Source organism: Mus caroli, unplaced genomic scaffold (assembly GCF_978045245.1).
Source record: "Mus caroli unplaced genomic scaffold, Mus_caroli_1 scaffold_16, whole genome shotgun sequence".
Lineage (NCBI taxonomy): Eukaryota > Metazoa > Chordata > Mammalia > Rodentia > Muridae > Mus > Mus caroli.
In genome coordinates this window covers 81216046-81234103 of record NW_028227271.1, presented here as the reverse complement: position 1 = coordinate 81234103, position 18058 = coordinate 81216046, and the positions used below count along the sequence as shown (strand labels likewise).

General features: G+C 36.3%; 1 protein-coding gene across 3 annotated transcripts in view; it reads left to right on the top strand.

Moving 5' to 3' along the window:
* Cdh18 (cadherin 18) overlaps window positions 1-18058 on the top strand; it is a 917427-nt gene that overhangs the window by 679164 nt on the left and 220205 nt on the right. For all 3 annotated transcript variants that reach the window (XM_029470124.2, XM_085831363.1, XM_021183199.3), the window contains one exon: window positions 12014-12308. In XM_029470124.2, the coding sequence (XP_029325984.1) occupies window positions 12014-12308 (295 nt within the window). The remainder of the gene's footprint in view (window positions 1-12013; window positions 12309-18058) is intronic.

Genomic DNA, 18058 nt, shown 5'->3' with positions numbered 1-18058 from the left:
GCAAGATGGGCCAAAGTACAGATGATAATGTAAGATGCATACAGTTGTGATTGGTATGCTATCATGGGCTTCTATGAAACCTTCATGGACCAGCATGTGGTCTACTATGCAGTGTCTTTTCCCCCAGTTGACTGGAGATCTTGTCAAATAACTCATAATAGCTACTGCAATTGACCTACTCAAAATTAACTTAAATTGAAAGGAAATCTCTTAAATCCAGGCAGGCAAACAGAAAACATGATTTTAAATTAATAGTGTTAAATTATTACCAATTTAGAAAAGAGCTTATTCTGCTCTTATTTTAATTTAGAATGAATGATGACCATCCAAAAATGAGAACATAAGCAGAGATAAGAAAACATGAAAAAATGAGAACATAAGCAGAGATAAGAAAACATGAGGTGTTATATACTTGTAGCCCTGCAGACATTTTATGTATTTTATCTGGAAAATAATCAGGTTTAGTTTTTGAAAGCTCACTGAGGTTTGGGTGAATGTCTTGACACAGGAAGAACAAAACGGAGCTAATGTAACACCCTAGGGGCCACTGAATAGTCTGAGAGGACAAGTCAGAGGAATGAAGGAGCTCAAAGGCAATGGGTCAGAGAAGGATTATATTAGCTGGTTTTTCTTTTTTTTTATTGGGTATTTATTTCATTTACATTTCCAATGCTATCCCAAAAGTCCCCCACATGCTCCCCCACCCACCCATTCCCACTTCATGGTCATGGCATTCCCCTGTACTGAGGCATATAAAGTTTACACGACCAATGGGCCTCTCTTTCCACTGATGACAGACTAGGCCATCTTCTGATTCATATGCAGCTAGAGACACGAGCTCCGGGGGGGGGGGCGGGGTTACTAGGTAGTTCATATTGTTGTTCCACCTATAGGATTACAGATCCCTTTAGCTCCTTGGGTAATTTCTCTAGCTCCTCCATTGGGGGCCCTGTGGTCCACTCAATAGCTGACTGTGAGCATCCACTTCTGTGTTTGCTAGGCCTCAGCATAGTTTCACAAGAGACAGCTATATCTGGGTTCTTTCAGCAAAATCTTGCTAGTGTATGCAAAGGTATCAGCGTTTGGAAGCTGATTATGGGATGGATCCCCGGATATGGTAGAAGATCTCAGAAGATGGAAAGATCTCCCATGCTCATGGATTGGCAGGATCAATCTAGTAAAAAATGGCTATTTTGCCAAAAGCAATCTACAGATTCAATGCAATCCCCATCAAAATTCCAACTCAATTCTTCAACGAATTAGAGAGGGCAATCTGCAAATTCATCTGGAGTAACAAAAAACCTAGGATAGCAAAAATTATTCTCAAGGATAAAAGAACTTCCATGTATCACCATGACTGACCTAAAACTGTACTACAGAGCAATTGTGATAAAAAATGCAGGGTACTGGTATAGCAACAGTCAAGTAGACCAATGGAATAGAATTGAAGACCCAGAAATGAACCCACACACCTATGGTCACTTGATCTTTGACAAGGGAACAAAAACCATCCAGTTCAAAAAAGACAGCATTTTCAACAAATGATGCTGCCACAACTGGTGGTTATCATGTAGAAGAATGCAAATTGATCTATTCCTATCTCCTTGTACTAAGGACAAATCAAAGTGGATTAAGGAGTACCACATAAAACCAGAGACACTGAAACTTATAGAGGAGAAAGTAGGGAAAAACCTCGAAGATATGGGTACAGGGGAAAAATTCCTGAATAGAACAACAATGGCTTGTGCTGTAAGATTGAGAATCGACAAATGGGACCTCATAAAATTGCAAAGCTTCTGCAAGGTAAAAGACACAGTCAATAAGACAAAAAGGCCACCAACAAATTGGGAAAGGATGTTTACCTATCCTAAATCAGATAGGGGACTAATATCCAATATATATAAAGAACTCAAGAAGGTGGACTCCAGAAAAATCAAATAACCCCATTAAAAATGGTGCTCAGAGCTTAACAAAGAATTCTCACCTGAGGAATACCGAATGGCTGAGAAGCACCTGAAAAAATGTTCAACATCCTGAATCATCAGGGAAATGCAAATCAAAACAACCCTGAGATTCCACCTCACACCAGTCAGAACAGCTAAGATCAAAAATTTAGGTGACAGCAGATGTTGGTGAGGATGTGGAGAAAGAGGAACACTCCTCCATTTTTGGTGGGATTGCAAGCTTGTACAACCACTTTGGATATCAGAAAATTGGACATAGTACTACCGGAGGATCCTCCAATACCTCTCCTGGGCATATATCCAGAAGATATTCCAACCTGTAAGAAGGACACATGCTCCACTATGTTCATAGCAGCCTTATTTATAATAGCCAGAAGCTGGAAAGAACCCAGATGTCCCTCAACAGAGGAATGGATACAGAAAATGTGGTACATTTACACAATGGAGTACTACTCAGCTATTTAAAAGAATGAATTTATGAAATTCCTAGACAAAGGGATGGACCTAGAGGGCATCATCCTGAGTGAGGTAACACAATCACAAAAGAACTCACACAATATGTACTCACTGATAAGTGGATATAAGCCCAGAAACTTAGAATACCCAAGATATAAGATACAATTTGCTAAACGCATGAAACTCAAGAAGAACGAAGACCAAAGTGTGGACACTTTGCCCCTTCTTAGAATTGGGAACAAAACACCCATGGAAGGAGTTACAGAGACAAAGTTTGGAGTTGAGACAAAAGGATGGACCATCTAGCTGGTTTTTCTAAAGAAGGGAGAACCAGAAAATAATTGAAGAAATAATAAGTAGAAAATATGAGAGACAAATCCAAATCAAAGCGCAAAACATTAATCCCATTTAATAAGGCAGATAATCAGAAAGCTCTCATTATTTAATGTTACTCTGAGTCAAACACAAATACACACACATACACACACACACACACACACACAGAGAGAGAGAGAGAGAGAGAGAGAACAGAAAAAACTAAAAGGAAGTAAAACAGAATCAAGTTAAGATTCAAACTGAACAACTTGGACTTTTTATTTTATTTTATTTTATTTTATTTTATTTTATTTTATTTTATTTTATTTTATTTTATTTTATTTATCATCTCTCATATATTGCATTACAACCTTTTTACCCTTTCCTCCTCCCTTTCCTGTCTCTCTCCCAATCTCCTCTCACCCACTCCTCCTCCTTTTCCTTAAAGGGAAGGCATCCCAACTATATCAACCAAGCATGGCATATCAAGTTGCAATAAAACTAAGCACCTCCCTCATACTAAGGCTGGATGAGGCAACCCAGTAGGAGGAAAAGGGTCTCAAAAGCAGGCAAAACAGTCAGGTACAGCCCCCAAGACCACTGTTAGGATTTCCCCAAGAAGAGCAAGCTAAACAACCATAGCATAGATGCGGAGGGCATAGGTCAGATCCATTCAGGCTCCTTGCTTATTTGTTCAGGTCCTGTCAGCTCTTATTAGGCCAGGTCATTTGGTCCTGTGGGCTCTCTTGTGGGTTCCTTGAACTCTCTGGCTCCTACAATGCTTCATCTCGCTCTTCCAGAACTAACTAAGGAAAGCACACAATAGCGAGTTTTGTAGAGTTTTAATATCAGCATGCAGACTCATGGGAACCCAACACGAGTTGAATAATTTCTGCATGACAGGAAGACTTACTGAAGGAACCTGAAGACGTCCTTCTTTTCCTTTGGTGCACGGGTTTTCCCCATATCTGCAATTCCCATATCCCACATTATCATTGTGGCAAATAGTTATGTTGTGTGAATCTCCAATTTTGTGTCTTTGTATTGATTATCTTAATCTGGTTTGCAGATTACCCACCCCCTTTAAAATATATGTTATCCAACAACTACTGGTGATATTCTTGGTGATGATACATCAATTTATGTGAAATAAATTATACCAAAAGATGAATGTTTAAGAAAAGACTGTGGAAAAAACAGAGAGAAGGCTGTGGTGAGACATTTAAAAATAAAATTCAATACCTTAAAGCTTTTTAAGGAAGAGAAGTAGGGCTGGGCATTTGGACTCTTCTACCATCTGAAAAACTTTTCCAAAAGGAAAGAAATCTTTACATTATGATTCCCTGGGTAACAAATTCCAAATATGGATCTGTTGCCCCATGTTCTCTAACAGTGAAAACTCATGAAGACACAGAATTCTTTTGAATTTACCTTGGTATGTTGCCTGGTATATAATAAAGTTATATTTGGTTCTTTCCTTAGTTATATTGAGTTGCCATTATTGTTAATTATATGAGATGTTTTAATTCAGGTCAGGTCTATGACTATGAATAGAAGTAGAAAAAACAGGAATTATGTTAGCGAGCGAGAGAGAGAGAGAACCGTGTTTTAAAAACTTAGAAATCCAGGAAGAGTGAATTAATAAGCACTGAGTAGAAATACCTAGGAAATTTGATCAGAAAGGCAAGGAATTAAGCAAAGAACTCAGGAAGAATGGCTCCAAAAGGATCAGACACTTATGCATCATTAAGTAAGCAGGTGGGATCAGGAACATTGTTCAAACATTGCAGCACAAACTTCAGAACTCACTCCATTTTTTATCCTTTATTCTTAGTTCATCAATAGCGTCATCTAACTTTATTTCTGTAGTTATTACATTTGTGCTGATATCTTTTGTGTTTATAAAACAAAATGAATCAAATCTTTATTGTGAACTCCAGAAAAGAAGTTCTTGTATTTCTTCTAAGACTTCACATGGTGATATCTCAAGTAACATATTCCAAAAATTGTCTCAGAATCCCTCAGGATGTCTGCATCTTACTTCATCTGTCAACTGAATAATTGTAAGTTCATTCTTTTTTTTTCAGTAATCATGGTCAACCTTTATGTTTTGCTTCACCCCGCTTTCAATTTACAACACAGATTCCTTTATTTTAAAAAATATACATGATTGCATCATGTCTTACTTCTGCCCTTTAGTCATACTTTGATAGATGTTATTTTTTATCAAATGTCCTCCTATTGGCTTCTGCAATTACCTTTGCTGTCACTTCAATCTCCTTAACATCTCTTAGTTTGAAACCACTACGATCCTTTATAAGCCTCCCTATTTCATGCAATTCCAATTGTGAACTGACATCTATATGAGGCTCTGATAGCCTTGGGTCCCTCCCTTTCCCCGAGCTTTTCTGATCAAGAGAGCATCTTAGTTTAGTAATTTTTCACTAGGATTTCTAAAAATGATCCCTTTATTGTGTGAACTTCCCTCCTTAAATGAACACTTGTTAAGCATTATTGCCTCTCTGTAATGTGCTGAGATGGAATTCCTTGGTGTGCCTCTTCAGAATTCTGAGTAGGAATCTTCCTGGTGCTACAGCAAATTCTCTAAAATCAATCATGTAAAAGCATGAAAAAGCATTTCTAAATAAATTTAATTGACAGTAAGTTCTAGATAGTTCTTACAGAGTTTTTTTTTTTTCTTTAAAGAAAAAGTTGGGCAGACTTTCTATCATTTTTATAGTATCAGGAAAAAAATTCATAGTTTATTGTTGTTATTGTTGTTGTTAGTTTCAAGAGACCTCTCCTTGATTCTTGTGTGAGGCTTCATATGCTTCCAAAACAGAAGGAAGTATTGAAATTTTCTTAAGTTTTCATTTGGTCTTTTGTACTAACCCTGCATGACTAGACTGACATTCCAAAGTCGCAGTGATGATACGACTACCACTTCAAATTATCGAGAAATGAGGCTTCTACTATTGTACATCAAGATCCCCAACTTGAAATTAGGCTAATATCACATTGCTTCATCAATATTTTTATGAAAAATCAGTGTTGGTTTGATGAGAGGTTGCTAACATTGCATATCGACACTTATTTCCTTCTTCCACTGAAATATAAAGATGAGCATTTCAATTACGCAAATATTGTGTCGATACTATATTACATTTTTAACTTTGTGACCCACCTTTGTAATAGAGCTTGAAGTCCTAACTCAAAGTAACTTTCAAAATTAATGACTTTGCCACCGTGTCCTTAACCTTTTAAAATTATTCATCTGTAAGGAATCACATATTATCTTGGCTAGCAATTGTGCATTGGAGTGAAAGCTATAAATTTTTAGGTCATGATCCTAATGTGGTCTAGGGAGCATAAATAGTTTTATGGAGTGAATTCATGTGTGTCACGTAAGCTTTGGAAGTGCCATATGTTTCTATTTAACACCAGCCAAAAGACATTTTATGAATGCAATGCAGAAAATTGTTCATGTTACTTTCTTGAGTGGCTACATTTCTGGTTTTTTCTTTATCGTTCCTTCCTTTTTGTCTGCTGAAGTGAAACTTGTTAGAATTGCTTTATTAGGTAATCACCATACACACAAGGAGTTTGTGTCTGGTAGCACACAAGAATGACAATATAACCTCCTTCACAACATTTTAGAAAACTAAACATTTATTCCCCCTTCTGCATTTTATATTACCCTGTTAACAATTTTTTAACAGATGGATTGGTTAATGCAGTAAAGAAATATTAAAGAGAGCACCAAAACGTATCAGTTTCATATTAAAGAGTAAGTCAGAGATATTCTCTTGGATTAACTGGACCAACAATGGACCCAAATTTGAATTCTCCACTTTTCAACTTAAGATTTCCATTTGTCAAGCCGGGCGTGGTGGCACACGCCTTTAATCCCAGCACTCGGGAGGCAGAGGCAGGCGGATTTCTGAGTTCGAGGCCAGCCTGGTCTACAAAGTGAGTTCCAGGACAGCCAGGGCTATACAGAGAAGCCCTGTCTCGAAAAACAAAAAAAAAAAAAAAAAAAAGATTTCCATGTCTGTATTTCGTATAAAATACCCTGTGTGTGACCCATCTATCATGTACATCTGATCTGTCTGTTTATGTTGGCTGTGTGTAAACCTGTGTTTACTCTATATTCATTTAATAACATGTATACATGACTTGTGAAAGAAATGAATGAATTTTTTACAGAAACCTTCAGCAGCATAACACAAAGAAAAAGGTTACTTTCCAAAATTCAACTAACCCACAGTAACACTTAAAGCTACACACAGATATTATTTTCATGTACTACAGACATTTTTGGCATAAGTGTTTTATTAAGGTTGCTTTTAACATATTTGAAGTTTTTAGCAAATGATTACTGTACTGGCTAATTTTGTGTCAACTTGACACAAGCTGGAGTTATCACAGAGAAAGGAGCTTCAGTTGGGGAAATGCCTCCACAAGATCCAACTGTAAGGCATTTTCTCAATTAGTGATCAAGGCCCCCTGTGGGTGGAACCATTTCTGGGCTGGCAGTCTTGGTTCTATAAGAGAGCAGGCTGAGCAAGCCAGGGGAAGGAAGCCAGTAAAAAACATCCCTCCATGGCCTCTGCATCAGCTCCTGCTTTCTGACCTGTTTGAGTTCCAGTCCTGACTTCCTTGGTGATGAACAGCAGTATGGAAGTGTAAGCTGAATAAACCCTTTCCTCCCCAACTTGCTTCTTGGTCATGATGTTTGTGCAGGAATAGAAACCCTGACTAAGACAATTACCATTACACACATACATACACGCACTCGTGTACTCGCGTGCTCGCGCACACACACACACACACACACACACACACACTGACAGACAGAGAGACAGAAACACACACACATACACACAGAGACAGACAGACAGGCAGACAGGCAGACAGACAGAGAAAGTGACAATTCTGGGTCAAGGCATACCAGTCATTCAAGGTCAAGTTTAGGCAGAATTCATAGACATAAAAATTAGGCTTGTAGCTTAAGTTGTGAAATATAATTGCATGGGGATTCCAAGGACAGCAAAGATGCTTACATTGGTTTTCTCTTAAAGGCTTAAACATGACCAAACTGAGTACACAATGGATATCAGATTCACTACAATATTCTTAAGGCATAGTTTTAATTTTGCTGCATGTCCAGCAAAAGTCCAGTGACTAAGGAGTCAAGACATACATTAAGAAAAAAGTATGTCAGAATAAGTAGAACTAATTATCTATACTTTCCAAATATTCTAGTTTAGTTTTAAATTTTTCATGTAAATGAATAATGTCTTAGTAGGTAATTAGTCAGTGGTCTAGCTATATATTGAATATTTATAATTTTCATGCTCTACTGTTAATTCTTTTTAAATAACAGCTGATGGAGAACCAAAAACAAAGTAAAATTATTCTATTTTCATTAGAGTTTACAAAGCTCCCTGTGTTTTATGTCTCATAATTCAAATCAACCCCCACTCTGTGTGTGCATTCTTTCTATTCTCTGCTTTAATACTCTTATGCATTCCTCATTTTGTTATCTTTTGTTTCTAAAACCAAATATACATGTTTTCATCCCTCATGGTACTTAAAATTTGCTCAATAAACAAAAATCTACAGAACAATGAGTGTAGTTGTCTTAGGCTCAAATTTTAGTGCAGAGTGGATTTGACAATCTAAATAATAACTGAGAAAGGATGAATCGAGGAAAGGAAATCATGTGTGGATCACTTTGCTCCTTCAGACACAGTTATCCTCAAAATTATATAAATTATTAATCAATGAACTAAATGCTAATGGAATACTTTCCATAATCGCTATATGGAAATGATGGTTTCAAGATCCAATCAAGTTTGCTAAAAGATTTGTCTTCATTATAAAATAATCACCTCCATTATGTAAATGCTCAGGCTAACTATTATTAATATCTGATGTAAAAATCTCAATATATTTTGTAATATTTTGATGTAACTAGTAGTAATGTTATACAATTTTATAAATATTTCTAAATTATCAGTAATAAACTAGGCTCAAATTAATCACAACTTTTGAGACATACATGATGAGTGGTTTACTAATTATAAAATATCATGGGTTTTGTACCAGATTCATGTCTGAAAAACCAAAATCATAACTGTCATTTTTGCTTCACCCTGTCAATCCTTTCATAACTTTGACTCTTTGTTATGTGTTAGAGAGAGATGAGGAATGATTAAAGGGCTTGTTATGTCAATGATTTTTACTGTCTACTTCACAAATTTTAAACCTTCTATGATAATGAAATGGTTTCTCAAGACACAGGCAGAAACAAATAAGTACACTTCCATACATGCAGACAATGAATGGTTCCACGCACCTCACTCTGAAGCTCTGTTCTGGAATAATATTTGATGTAACTAATATTTGATGATTAATGGCAGTGGTAATCCTTGAAAACTGTGTGTTCCAGAGTTGTTAATCCTTCAGGTTTTTTTAAAATTAATTAATTATTTTTTTTTACACTCCATATTGTATTCTCCCCCCATCCCATCCACCCTCCTATTGCTCCTCATCCCTTACCTCTTCCCCATGCCCCAATCACCACTTGGATGCCCCCCCCCCCTTAATCCTTCAAGTTTTGGAGACATCAAAATAAAACTTTTGGAAATGATCTTGTTTATTGACTCCAAGTGCTTGCAATGAGTAATATGTATGTTTCATGCCTTATGTTTATGAAAAAGAAAATAAAAATTGTGAATCATATAACAATAAATACATACTGATTGTTATCATTTGCCCAGTAAAAAATTTCCTTACATCTTACCATTCTTTTCTGTAATTTATTTTTCAAGTGTTTTATAAGATGTCAGATACTTTAAACCTAACCTTCATGATTGTACTTTACTGTGGAAATAAAAACAGTAAAGTGCTATGCAAATAAGGTTAGATGTTTTGCTGTTCCCAAGGTCAGACATAAGCAAAAGATGAATACTTGAGATTCTGCATCGAAAAGTTTCTATATAGAGCGATCAACTCTGGCCTCTAGGGACTACAATTCTTCAAAGATGTACAGTTTTGTTTTCACAAACATACGTGTCTTTTCTTAGCTGTAAATCATTCAGCTATTTATCTTCTTTGTGGTGTTAGAAATAAATTAGGATCTTAATTATGAAGTATGCGTGCTTTATCCTATGCAATTTAAAACAATTCATTTAGATTTAAATGACTAAAAGCCAGTTTATTCTCTACACATGCGTTTCAGATTTGTTTATTTTAATTTTAAAGTCCTATTTCTTACAATATTTATGTTTTCTGAATTATTTCTAAATAGAAATTATATATTTGTTCTTTTAGGAAATAAAATGTATTCATTTCTATTTATTAACTTATATTATTTAGATTTTTCTTTTTTAATTAGTTAATTTATTTATCTTTTACACTACATATTTTATTCCCCACCACCCAGTCCAACCTCCAACTGTTCCACATCCATACCTTCTCCCCACCCCACCTGACCTCTAAGCTCCCTGAGAGCTATAGACTCTTGATGATTGGGTAGACCATCTCTGAATGAACACAGAACCAGCAGTTCTCTGCTGTACACGTGTTGGGGTGGCCTCCTACTAGCTGGTGCATGCTGTCTGTTTGGTGGTTCAGTGTTTGAGAGATCTCAGAGGTCCAGATTAATTGACACTGGTGTCCTCCTACAAGATCGCTCTTCTCCTCAGCTTCTCAAGCCTCCCCTAATTCAACAACAGGGGTCAGCAACTTCTGTTCATTGCTTGGGTGCAAATATCTGCATCTGACACTTTTTTTTAAGATTAGATATTTTCTTTATTTACATTTCAAATGTTATCCCCTTTCCTGGTTTCCCCTATGAAAATCCCCTATTTCCTATCCTCCCCCTGCCCACCCACCCAGCCAGCCCCGCTCCCTGGCCGTGGCATTGCCTGGGGTATAGAACCTTCACAGGACCAAGGACCGCTCCTCCCATTGATGACCAACTAGTCCATCCTCTGCTACATATGCAGCTGGAGCCATGAGTTCCACCATGTGTACTCTTTGGTTGGTGGTCTACTCTCCTAATAGGTCTGGGGGTACTGGTTATTTCTCTTTCAGCTGCTTGTTGAGTCTTCCAGAGTGCTGTCATGCTAGGACCCTTTTTGTGAGCACTCCATAGCCTCAATAATAGTGTCCGGCCATGGGACCTCTCCTTGATCTGGATCCCACTTTGGGCCTGTTGCTGGATCGTTTTCCCTCAGGTTCCTCTCCATTTCCATCCCTATAATTCTTTCAGACAGGAACAGAGTTGTGACTCTGGGATGGGATGCCCCCCCTCCCTCATTTGATGTCCTGTCTTCCTGCTGGAGGTGAGCTCTATAAGTTCCCTCTCACTACTGTTGGGCATTTCATCTAAGGTCCCTCCCTTTGAGTCCTGAGAGTTTCTCACCATCAAGGTCTCTGCTGCATTCTGGAGGGTTCCCCCAACCTCCTGTTTCCTGAATTTGCCTGTCTCCATTCTTTCTGCTAGCCCTCAGTCTTTAGTCCTTTTCCCTCACCCAATACCAGATCAGGTTCCCCTCTCGCCCCCACTCCCTCCCTCATCCACTTTACCTTATATTACTAACTACTGCACTACTATAATTTGTCATAATATTTTCAAAACACTTAAGAAAAATTAAAACAAAATCTTTCATTTCTATCTTGAAAATTTTATTTGAAACACTACACTGCATATTCTACAAATTATGAAATTATTATCTAAGTGATAAATCTTTGTTCATTTGAAAAATTGAAAAGTAATTTTAAATTCTGTTTCTCCTACTCACTTTTACACGATCTACTGTAAAAAACAATGTTGGTTAATTTTTATAAGAATTTCCTTATAACAATATTATTCCCCAGGCATGGAAAGCAATAGTGATGAGTAGAAACATCCTTTTCCCTTTATTACATAGAATATTATCGATTCTTTCATATTACATAGTGTCATATTGATTTCTTCACATTACATAGTGTAATATTGATTCAGAAGACAGAGGTGATTATTAAGTATATTAAAAATAAAAGCCCATACAAACATATGGTTTATCTATTTCTTTAAAAGACTATTGAATCTCAGAAAATTCAAGATGCAATGTTCACTTAATGCCAATTAGAGAAAACAAAAGGAAATGAAATGGTTGCTATAGCATGACCTAAAAAAACCTGAAATTCTTCATCCCTTGATAATATTCAGGTTACAATGCCATCAGAATATACTCATACTGAGTTCCTCTATGTGTATTTTCTAGCTGCACTCCAACTCCGACAAAGGTGATGGTTCTGTGAAGTACATCCTGACTGGAGAAGGGGCCGGGACTATATTTATCATTGATGACACCACAGGCGACATCCACTCAACCAAAAGCCTGGACAGAGAACAGAAGACTCACTATGTGCTCCATGCCCAGGCTATTGACAGACGGACAAACAAGCCTCTTGAACCTGAGTCTGAGTTCATCATCAAAGTGCAAGATATTAATGACAATGCCCCAAAGTTCACAGATGGACCATACATCGTTACTGTGCCTGAAATGTCAGATATGGGTAAGGACACTTATTTTTATAGTGAAAAATTCCATTCCCACTATTAGTATTAAATATATCTTTTAAAGCATTACTTTAATGTATCTTTTCAAATTCTAAAGTTCTAAAATGTTATAATATTTTTATTGCAGTAAGAACATCTATTATTGAACCATACATTATATATTGAAAAAATTCTTAATATGGATGTATAGAAATAGTTTTAATATCTCAAGCTAAAACCATAACTAGTTATCATCTGCAATTCTTATTTATTTGCATTATTCTTGAATATGCAAAATTTTTCATGGTATTAAATACTATGGATTCCTACACATTCAACAGGAACTGCCTTGAAGACAAAATGCATTTGTACTTCTTGCTACATCTTTTATAGTCATAATATATCCTTCTTAATTATAATAACATTAATATTAGACATTACTTCTCATTACCCAATAAATTATTCATAGTCTAACATTTACATGTTTATTTCAAAATATCAAAATACATGATTTCAAAATCATGTTCCTCACTTTGGAATTATTTTAAATGTGCAGTCAGCATAAAGTACACATTCCAGACTCTCAGTTTTAGGAAATAAACAAGGAATTACATAAGATTCACCTCAATGCATGGCTGTCCCGTAACTGAAAACTCATTCAGTTCTCCAGTTTCTTTGTATTTGTGGGACACTTCCTTTACTCACTGATTTTTGTGGCTCATCTATTTTGCTCTATTTTTATTGAAGAGATCAATTTCCTGAAAGTAATTAAAATGAAATTAAATGGTCACATTATTTTTTTTGCTGTCTTTGTGAGATTCTATTTGTTTTTCTGGAGAGGGTTTTTGGAGTGTTAGTTTTTGCATTTCATTTAAATATATACATGACAGCTTTATTCTGAATTAGCATATTGCAGTCACTGATCATGTCTGCCTGTGACTGTTCACATAAGGTTTCCTGACTGAAAGAAGAGAACTTCTTTTAGGATTGCAGCCCATTCTAGGTCTCCTGAGAGCCAGGTAGCTCTTTAGCTGATGGAGAAAGGGTAGAAATCAAGAGTAAGATGCTCTCAGCCAGAGTCTCTAGAGAGAAAATAAGCTCCCAACCTTTTCCCTCTGCACCAGAATTCAGGGACTACCGTTAGCAATTCTTGGCAGATGCTTAGAATATATTCATGCTTATTAGTCTCTAAGGACACTTAAAGAAAAAATGGATAAGAGTCTGTGAGCAAAAACTTGAAAATAATTTCCCATTCCTTGCCAAAGGCCCATAGGCCAACATCACATTGCCTAAGTCCCCTTTATTTTACAAACATGACATGCTTTTATACACCATCATTTGTAAGAAATCTGCTGATAGCCTTCCAGTGTCTGATAGAGGATAAGAGCAAAAATAAAACCACAAGAGTCATATGGAGATAACTCTAGAGGCAATGAAACAGACAAAATCGACATCAGTCCAAGGCAGTTTTCAACAAACAGTAATAAAAGTAAACTGGAGCTGTTTAGGGAATACAGCAGAGAGACTTGGGAAGTAGGGTTATTATGTTTCTATTCAAAATAAATTACAACAAAAATCCACCTATGTCCTGAAATAAAAAATGGTCACTAATTAGGCTTGGTTGTCATCCTGGTATGAGAAAATATAACAAGTTCTTAAGGAATAAGCAAACTGTAGAAATCATATTCTTTAGACATGCCATGGAAGCAAGGTATATCCCCAAGAACAAAGAATACAATGTACATAGAGAGAAAAATGCTATTTTCCCATTTCAGATGAAGAGGTACATGATTTATAACTTTCATGGAAATTCTAATTTTTAGGGAAACATTGTTCAATTGAGGTTGTGAAAATATTGGTAACGTTCAAAGACCTAAATATAAAATCAGAACTTTGATGGCTAATAGGGAAAGGGATAAACTGAAAAGGATTGAATGAAAACAGAGACCTGAGGCAAATCAATAAATTAATAGCATAAGATAACAATAATGATGAACCCCAAAACAGACAGATGTACATATATGTGAGCAGAGTCTTAGGTGCAAATTAGTGCTTTCGAGTACAAGAAAAGATCCTGGGCATTCTAAATAAAGGCCAAAAAGTAATGTGGAAGTATCATAGTTAAGGCTGTGAATTCAAATTCAAGAAATGAAAATATTTTCAAGATATTTCTGCAAGTTTGAAGTATTGATAGAATAAGGAACAGCTTATATTCTGAAGTTGTCAGACAGGAATGTGGTTGTGGGATAAAACTTTAATTTTTGAAAGTAGCAAAATAATTAAGACAGTTAAATGCTGTCTCCATACTAGATGGTACCAGGCAAGGATATTTTTTATGATAGTAACTTATTGGAGGGCAGATGCCTAATACTAGAAATTATATTTTATTAATTTTTTATAAGCAGAAGTTCATTATAGTGACAAATGTATGTATGTGTATGTGTGTGTGTGAATGTGTGCATTTGTAATCATCATAACAAACAATTTACATTGTACTCTGATTATATGGAGGTTGATGCAAAAATTAGTGTGTGTGTCAATGTGTGTAACTTTTGTTTTATATTATATGTAACAATGGAAGACATAGGAAGATGTAGGGGAAAGCCTGAAGAAATGATCAGCCAATGTCTGGCCAACTTGAGACATATCCTATAGAATAGATTCAACCCAAGATGCTATTAATGATATTCTCCTATGCTTGCAGACAAGAACCTAGCACAGCTGATAGAATCAGATGCAGAGACCCACAGCCAAACATTAAACAGAGCCTGGGACTATTGTGAACAGTGAAAGCAAGGATGTAGGGAGCTAGAGGGGTCAAGGACACCACAAGATTTACAGAGTCAACTACCCTGAGCCCATGGGGCCACATAAACTGAATCAGCAACCAAAGGACATGCATGGGCTAGACCTAGTACCTACTTACACATAGCAGATGTGCAGCTTGGTCTTTATGTGGGTCCCAAAACAATTGGACAGTGGGCTGTTTCTCTTTGCTTGCCTTTGGATATCTTTCCCAAGCTGGGCTGCCTTGTTTGGCCTCAATGGGAGAGGATGCACCTAGTCCTCTGGAGAATTAATGTGCCAGTACTGGCTGTTAACCATGAGGGTGTCTCCCATCTCTGAGGAGAAGGAGAGGGAAAGTAGGAGGAGTGGGATGTGAGGGTGGGACTGGGAGAAGAGGACAGATGGAGGAGGCAATCAAGGTGTTAAGTAAATAAACAATTTAATGAAAAAAAAAAACTAAGGAAAAATGGAAGACAAACTGTCAACTATGATTGCAGAAATAAAATGCTAATATACTGTACCAAGGGAGCATCAAACAACAGACAGAGAAACAGCTTCCTTCTGTCCTTGTAGACTTTGCAGATAATGGTTTATTGAGAGACATTCAATCATTCACATCAAAAATGTCTGTGATAATTTAAACATTAAATAGAAAAATTTAAATCATTGGGAGCTATGCTATGTGGCTCTCAAAACCTAAAATTTTGATTATTTTTAGAAAGGAAAGTTTGTCAATTGCACTGTGAGAGATTCCAGGGAATTAAATCGAATGCTGAACAGCTAGAGAATTGTGCTGTAGTCCTGAGTATCAAGATCTCTCTCTGCTCAGTGAGCCAAAGAGTTCATTGCAAGCTTTCTCAGTACTTGGCACTTCACAGAAGGGCAGCCTTCACTATAAACAAATGTCATCCTTCTTCCATCTTGACACACTCTGCCTGTTATCTAACCACTGGAAAGCTTTCTCTCAGTGCTACTGAAGTACCATTGAAATGTTAACTTGAGTTCAGGCCTCTCACTAGCCCAGTGCTTGCCAATTACACCACATGTTGCTCTCCAGAAAGTCCCAGGGATTTGCCTGTTTCTGCTTCTCTAGGATTGGTTTCTGCGTCTCCAGGATTGATGTGAAAAACATGTGCCTTTCTGGTAAATTCATGTGGATTCTAAAGATAGAACTCAGGCTATTGTGCTTTCACATCAGGCACTTTACAGACTGCACTATCTCCTGGCCATATAAAATAAATATTTTCAAGTTTCTATGGGGAGATATTAGTTAAAGCATTGAATCTAACCCTGAATCCAAAGGAATATGTGGAATGACTTGCAGTTCTGATTAGAAGCAGAGGTGCTGCTCACTTTTAAGAATCTTGGTTTATTGTTAAAACATGAACCTCTAACATCATTTTTCCTTTCTCTTACCCACAGATTAATTATGATTTCAAATAATTTGCTATGACAAAAAATTTTCTTTCTGCTTGAATGCAGCTAACAGCATATTTCCCATATTCGAATCATGCTTGTGATCAAAATTATTTGTACCCATGGAAGTTCTAATTAATATATTAATGAGATTTGCTCTTTTGGATGTAGTCTTTCTGCTCTGCAAAATATCTAGAATTCTTCATGACAAATTGGGCAAACATTTGCCAGAGTCTGTGAGGATAGGTCACCATAGCAACAGTGAGAATGATCAAACAGACAACTACAAGGAACACTTGTTAAACACTTGCTAAGTGTCAGCAATCTCCTATGTTTACAATAATACTGTGTATTTGTCATAAATGTTATCACAGTGTCAACACGATGATTATTCTTGTTTTATGGGGGATAAAAATTCAAATATAGAATGGCACTGTTTGTCTAAAATAACATGATTATTAAGAAATGCATGGAAAACTTTCTAAGTTAGGTATATCTTTAGGTCTTATTTTCCTATTTTAAAAACAAAATTAAAAACTGAATACATGGTATTTGTAAGACAATTCCTTTAGGAAAATTCCAGAAGCACAATGGGAGTAATAAAAAAGAGGAGAGGGTGGAGCACCAAGTTTATGGAAATCAACTTTATGACTCATTAAACTGGATTCATTTATTACTATTATATCCTATTGACTTACCAAATATTTGGAAGATAGAGTTTTTTATTGTTAAAAGATAAACTTAGCCCAGGGACACAAAAAGAGAGAAACATTTTGTATCTAATACTAGTGCAGTCATATGGTTTTGAAAAAATTAATTTTATCACTATATAACACTAATACACACACACACACACACACACATATATATATATATATACACTGAGATAGGAGAAATTTTTGAATTATTATAAAATTCTAAATGAAATCACAAAATATTAGTTTTCAACTTAGAATGTTATAAAATATTACATTTATTGGTAATACATTCTAATAATTTTGAAAGACAATGAACAGGCATGAATAGTGAAGTCACATTGAGAAAAATCAGGGTCGGATTTTGGATACTGAGAATGTATGCATTCACCTTACAACGAAGAACAAAGGAACCAGATCCATGCAATACTGTTATGCCTACAAGGTCACTGTTTAACAGCCCTTATCCTCATCTCCCTACCCAGGGACAGTGTAACCATTACTTATCCTTTGTACCCAGAGAAGCCATGCATCTCTGGGTTCACCAACCCTGACATCAAAGAAAGCTTCTCTGATGAAGTCTGTGTACCCTTTAGCTAGACATAAAGATACAAATACCGTATTTACCTTTGGATCCATGTGAATTTCTCTTCACACTAGTAGGACACTCACTGTAAGGGCTAATGCCTTCTCAGCCATAAAGTTTTGCCAGTATCAGGCATCCACATCTGTTGCCTCATAGATTGTTTAAGACACGTACAAACATAAATTGTTTTTGTAAAATGCTCTCATATAATGCTTCTTCCCATTTGTGTAATTTACACACTGCAGTTTCCCCTGTTATCATATTTGAGGTCAGTGCAGTTACA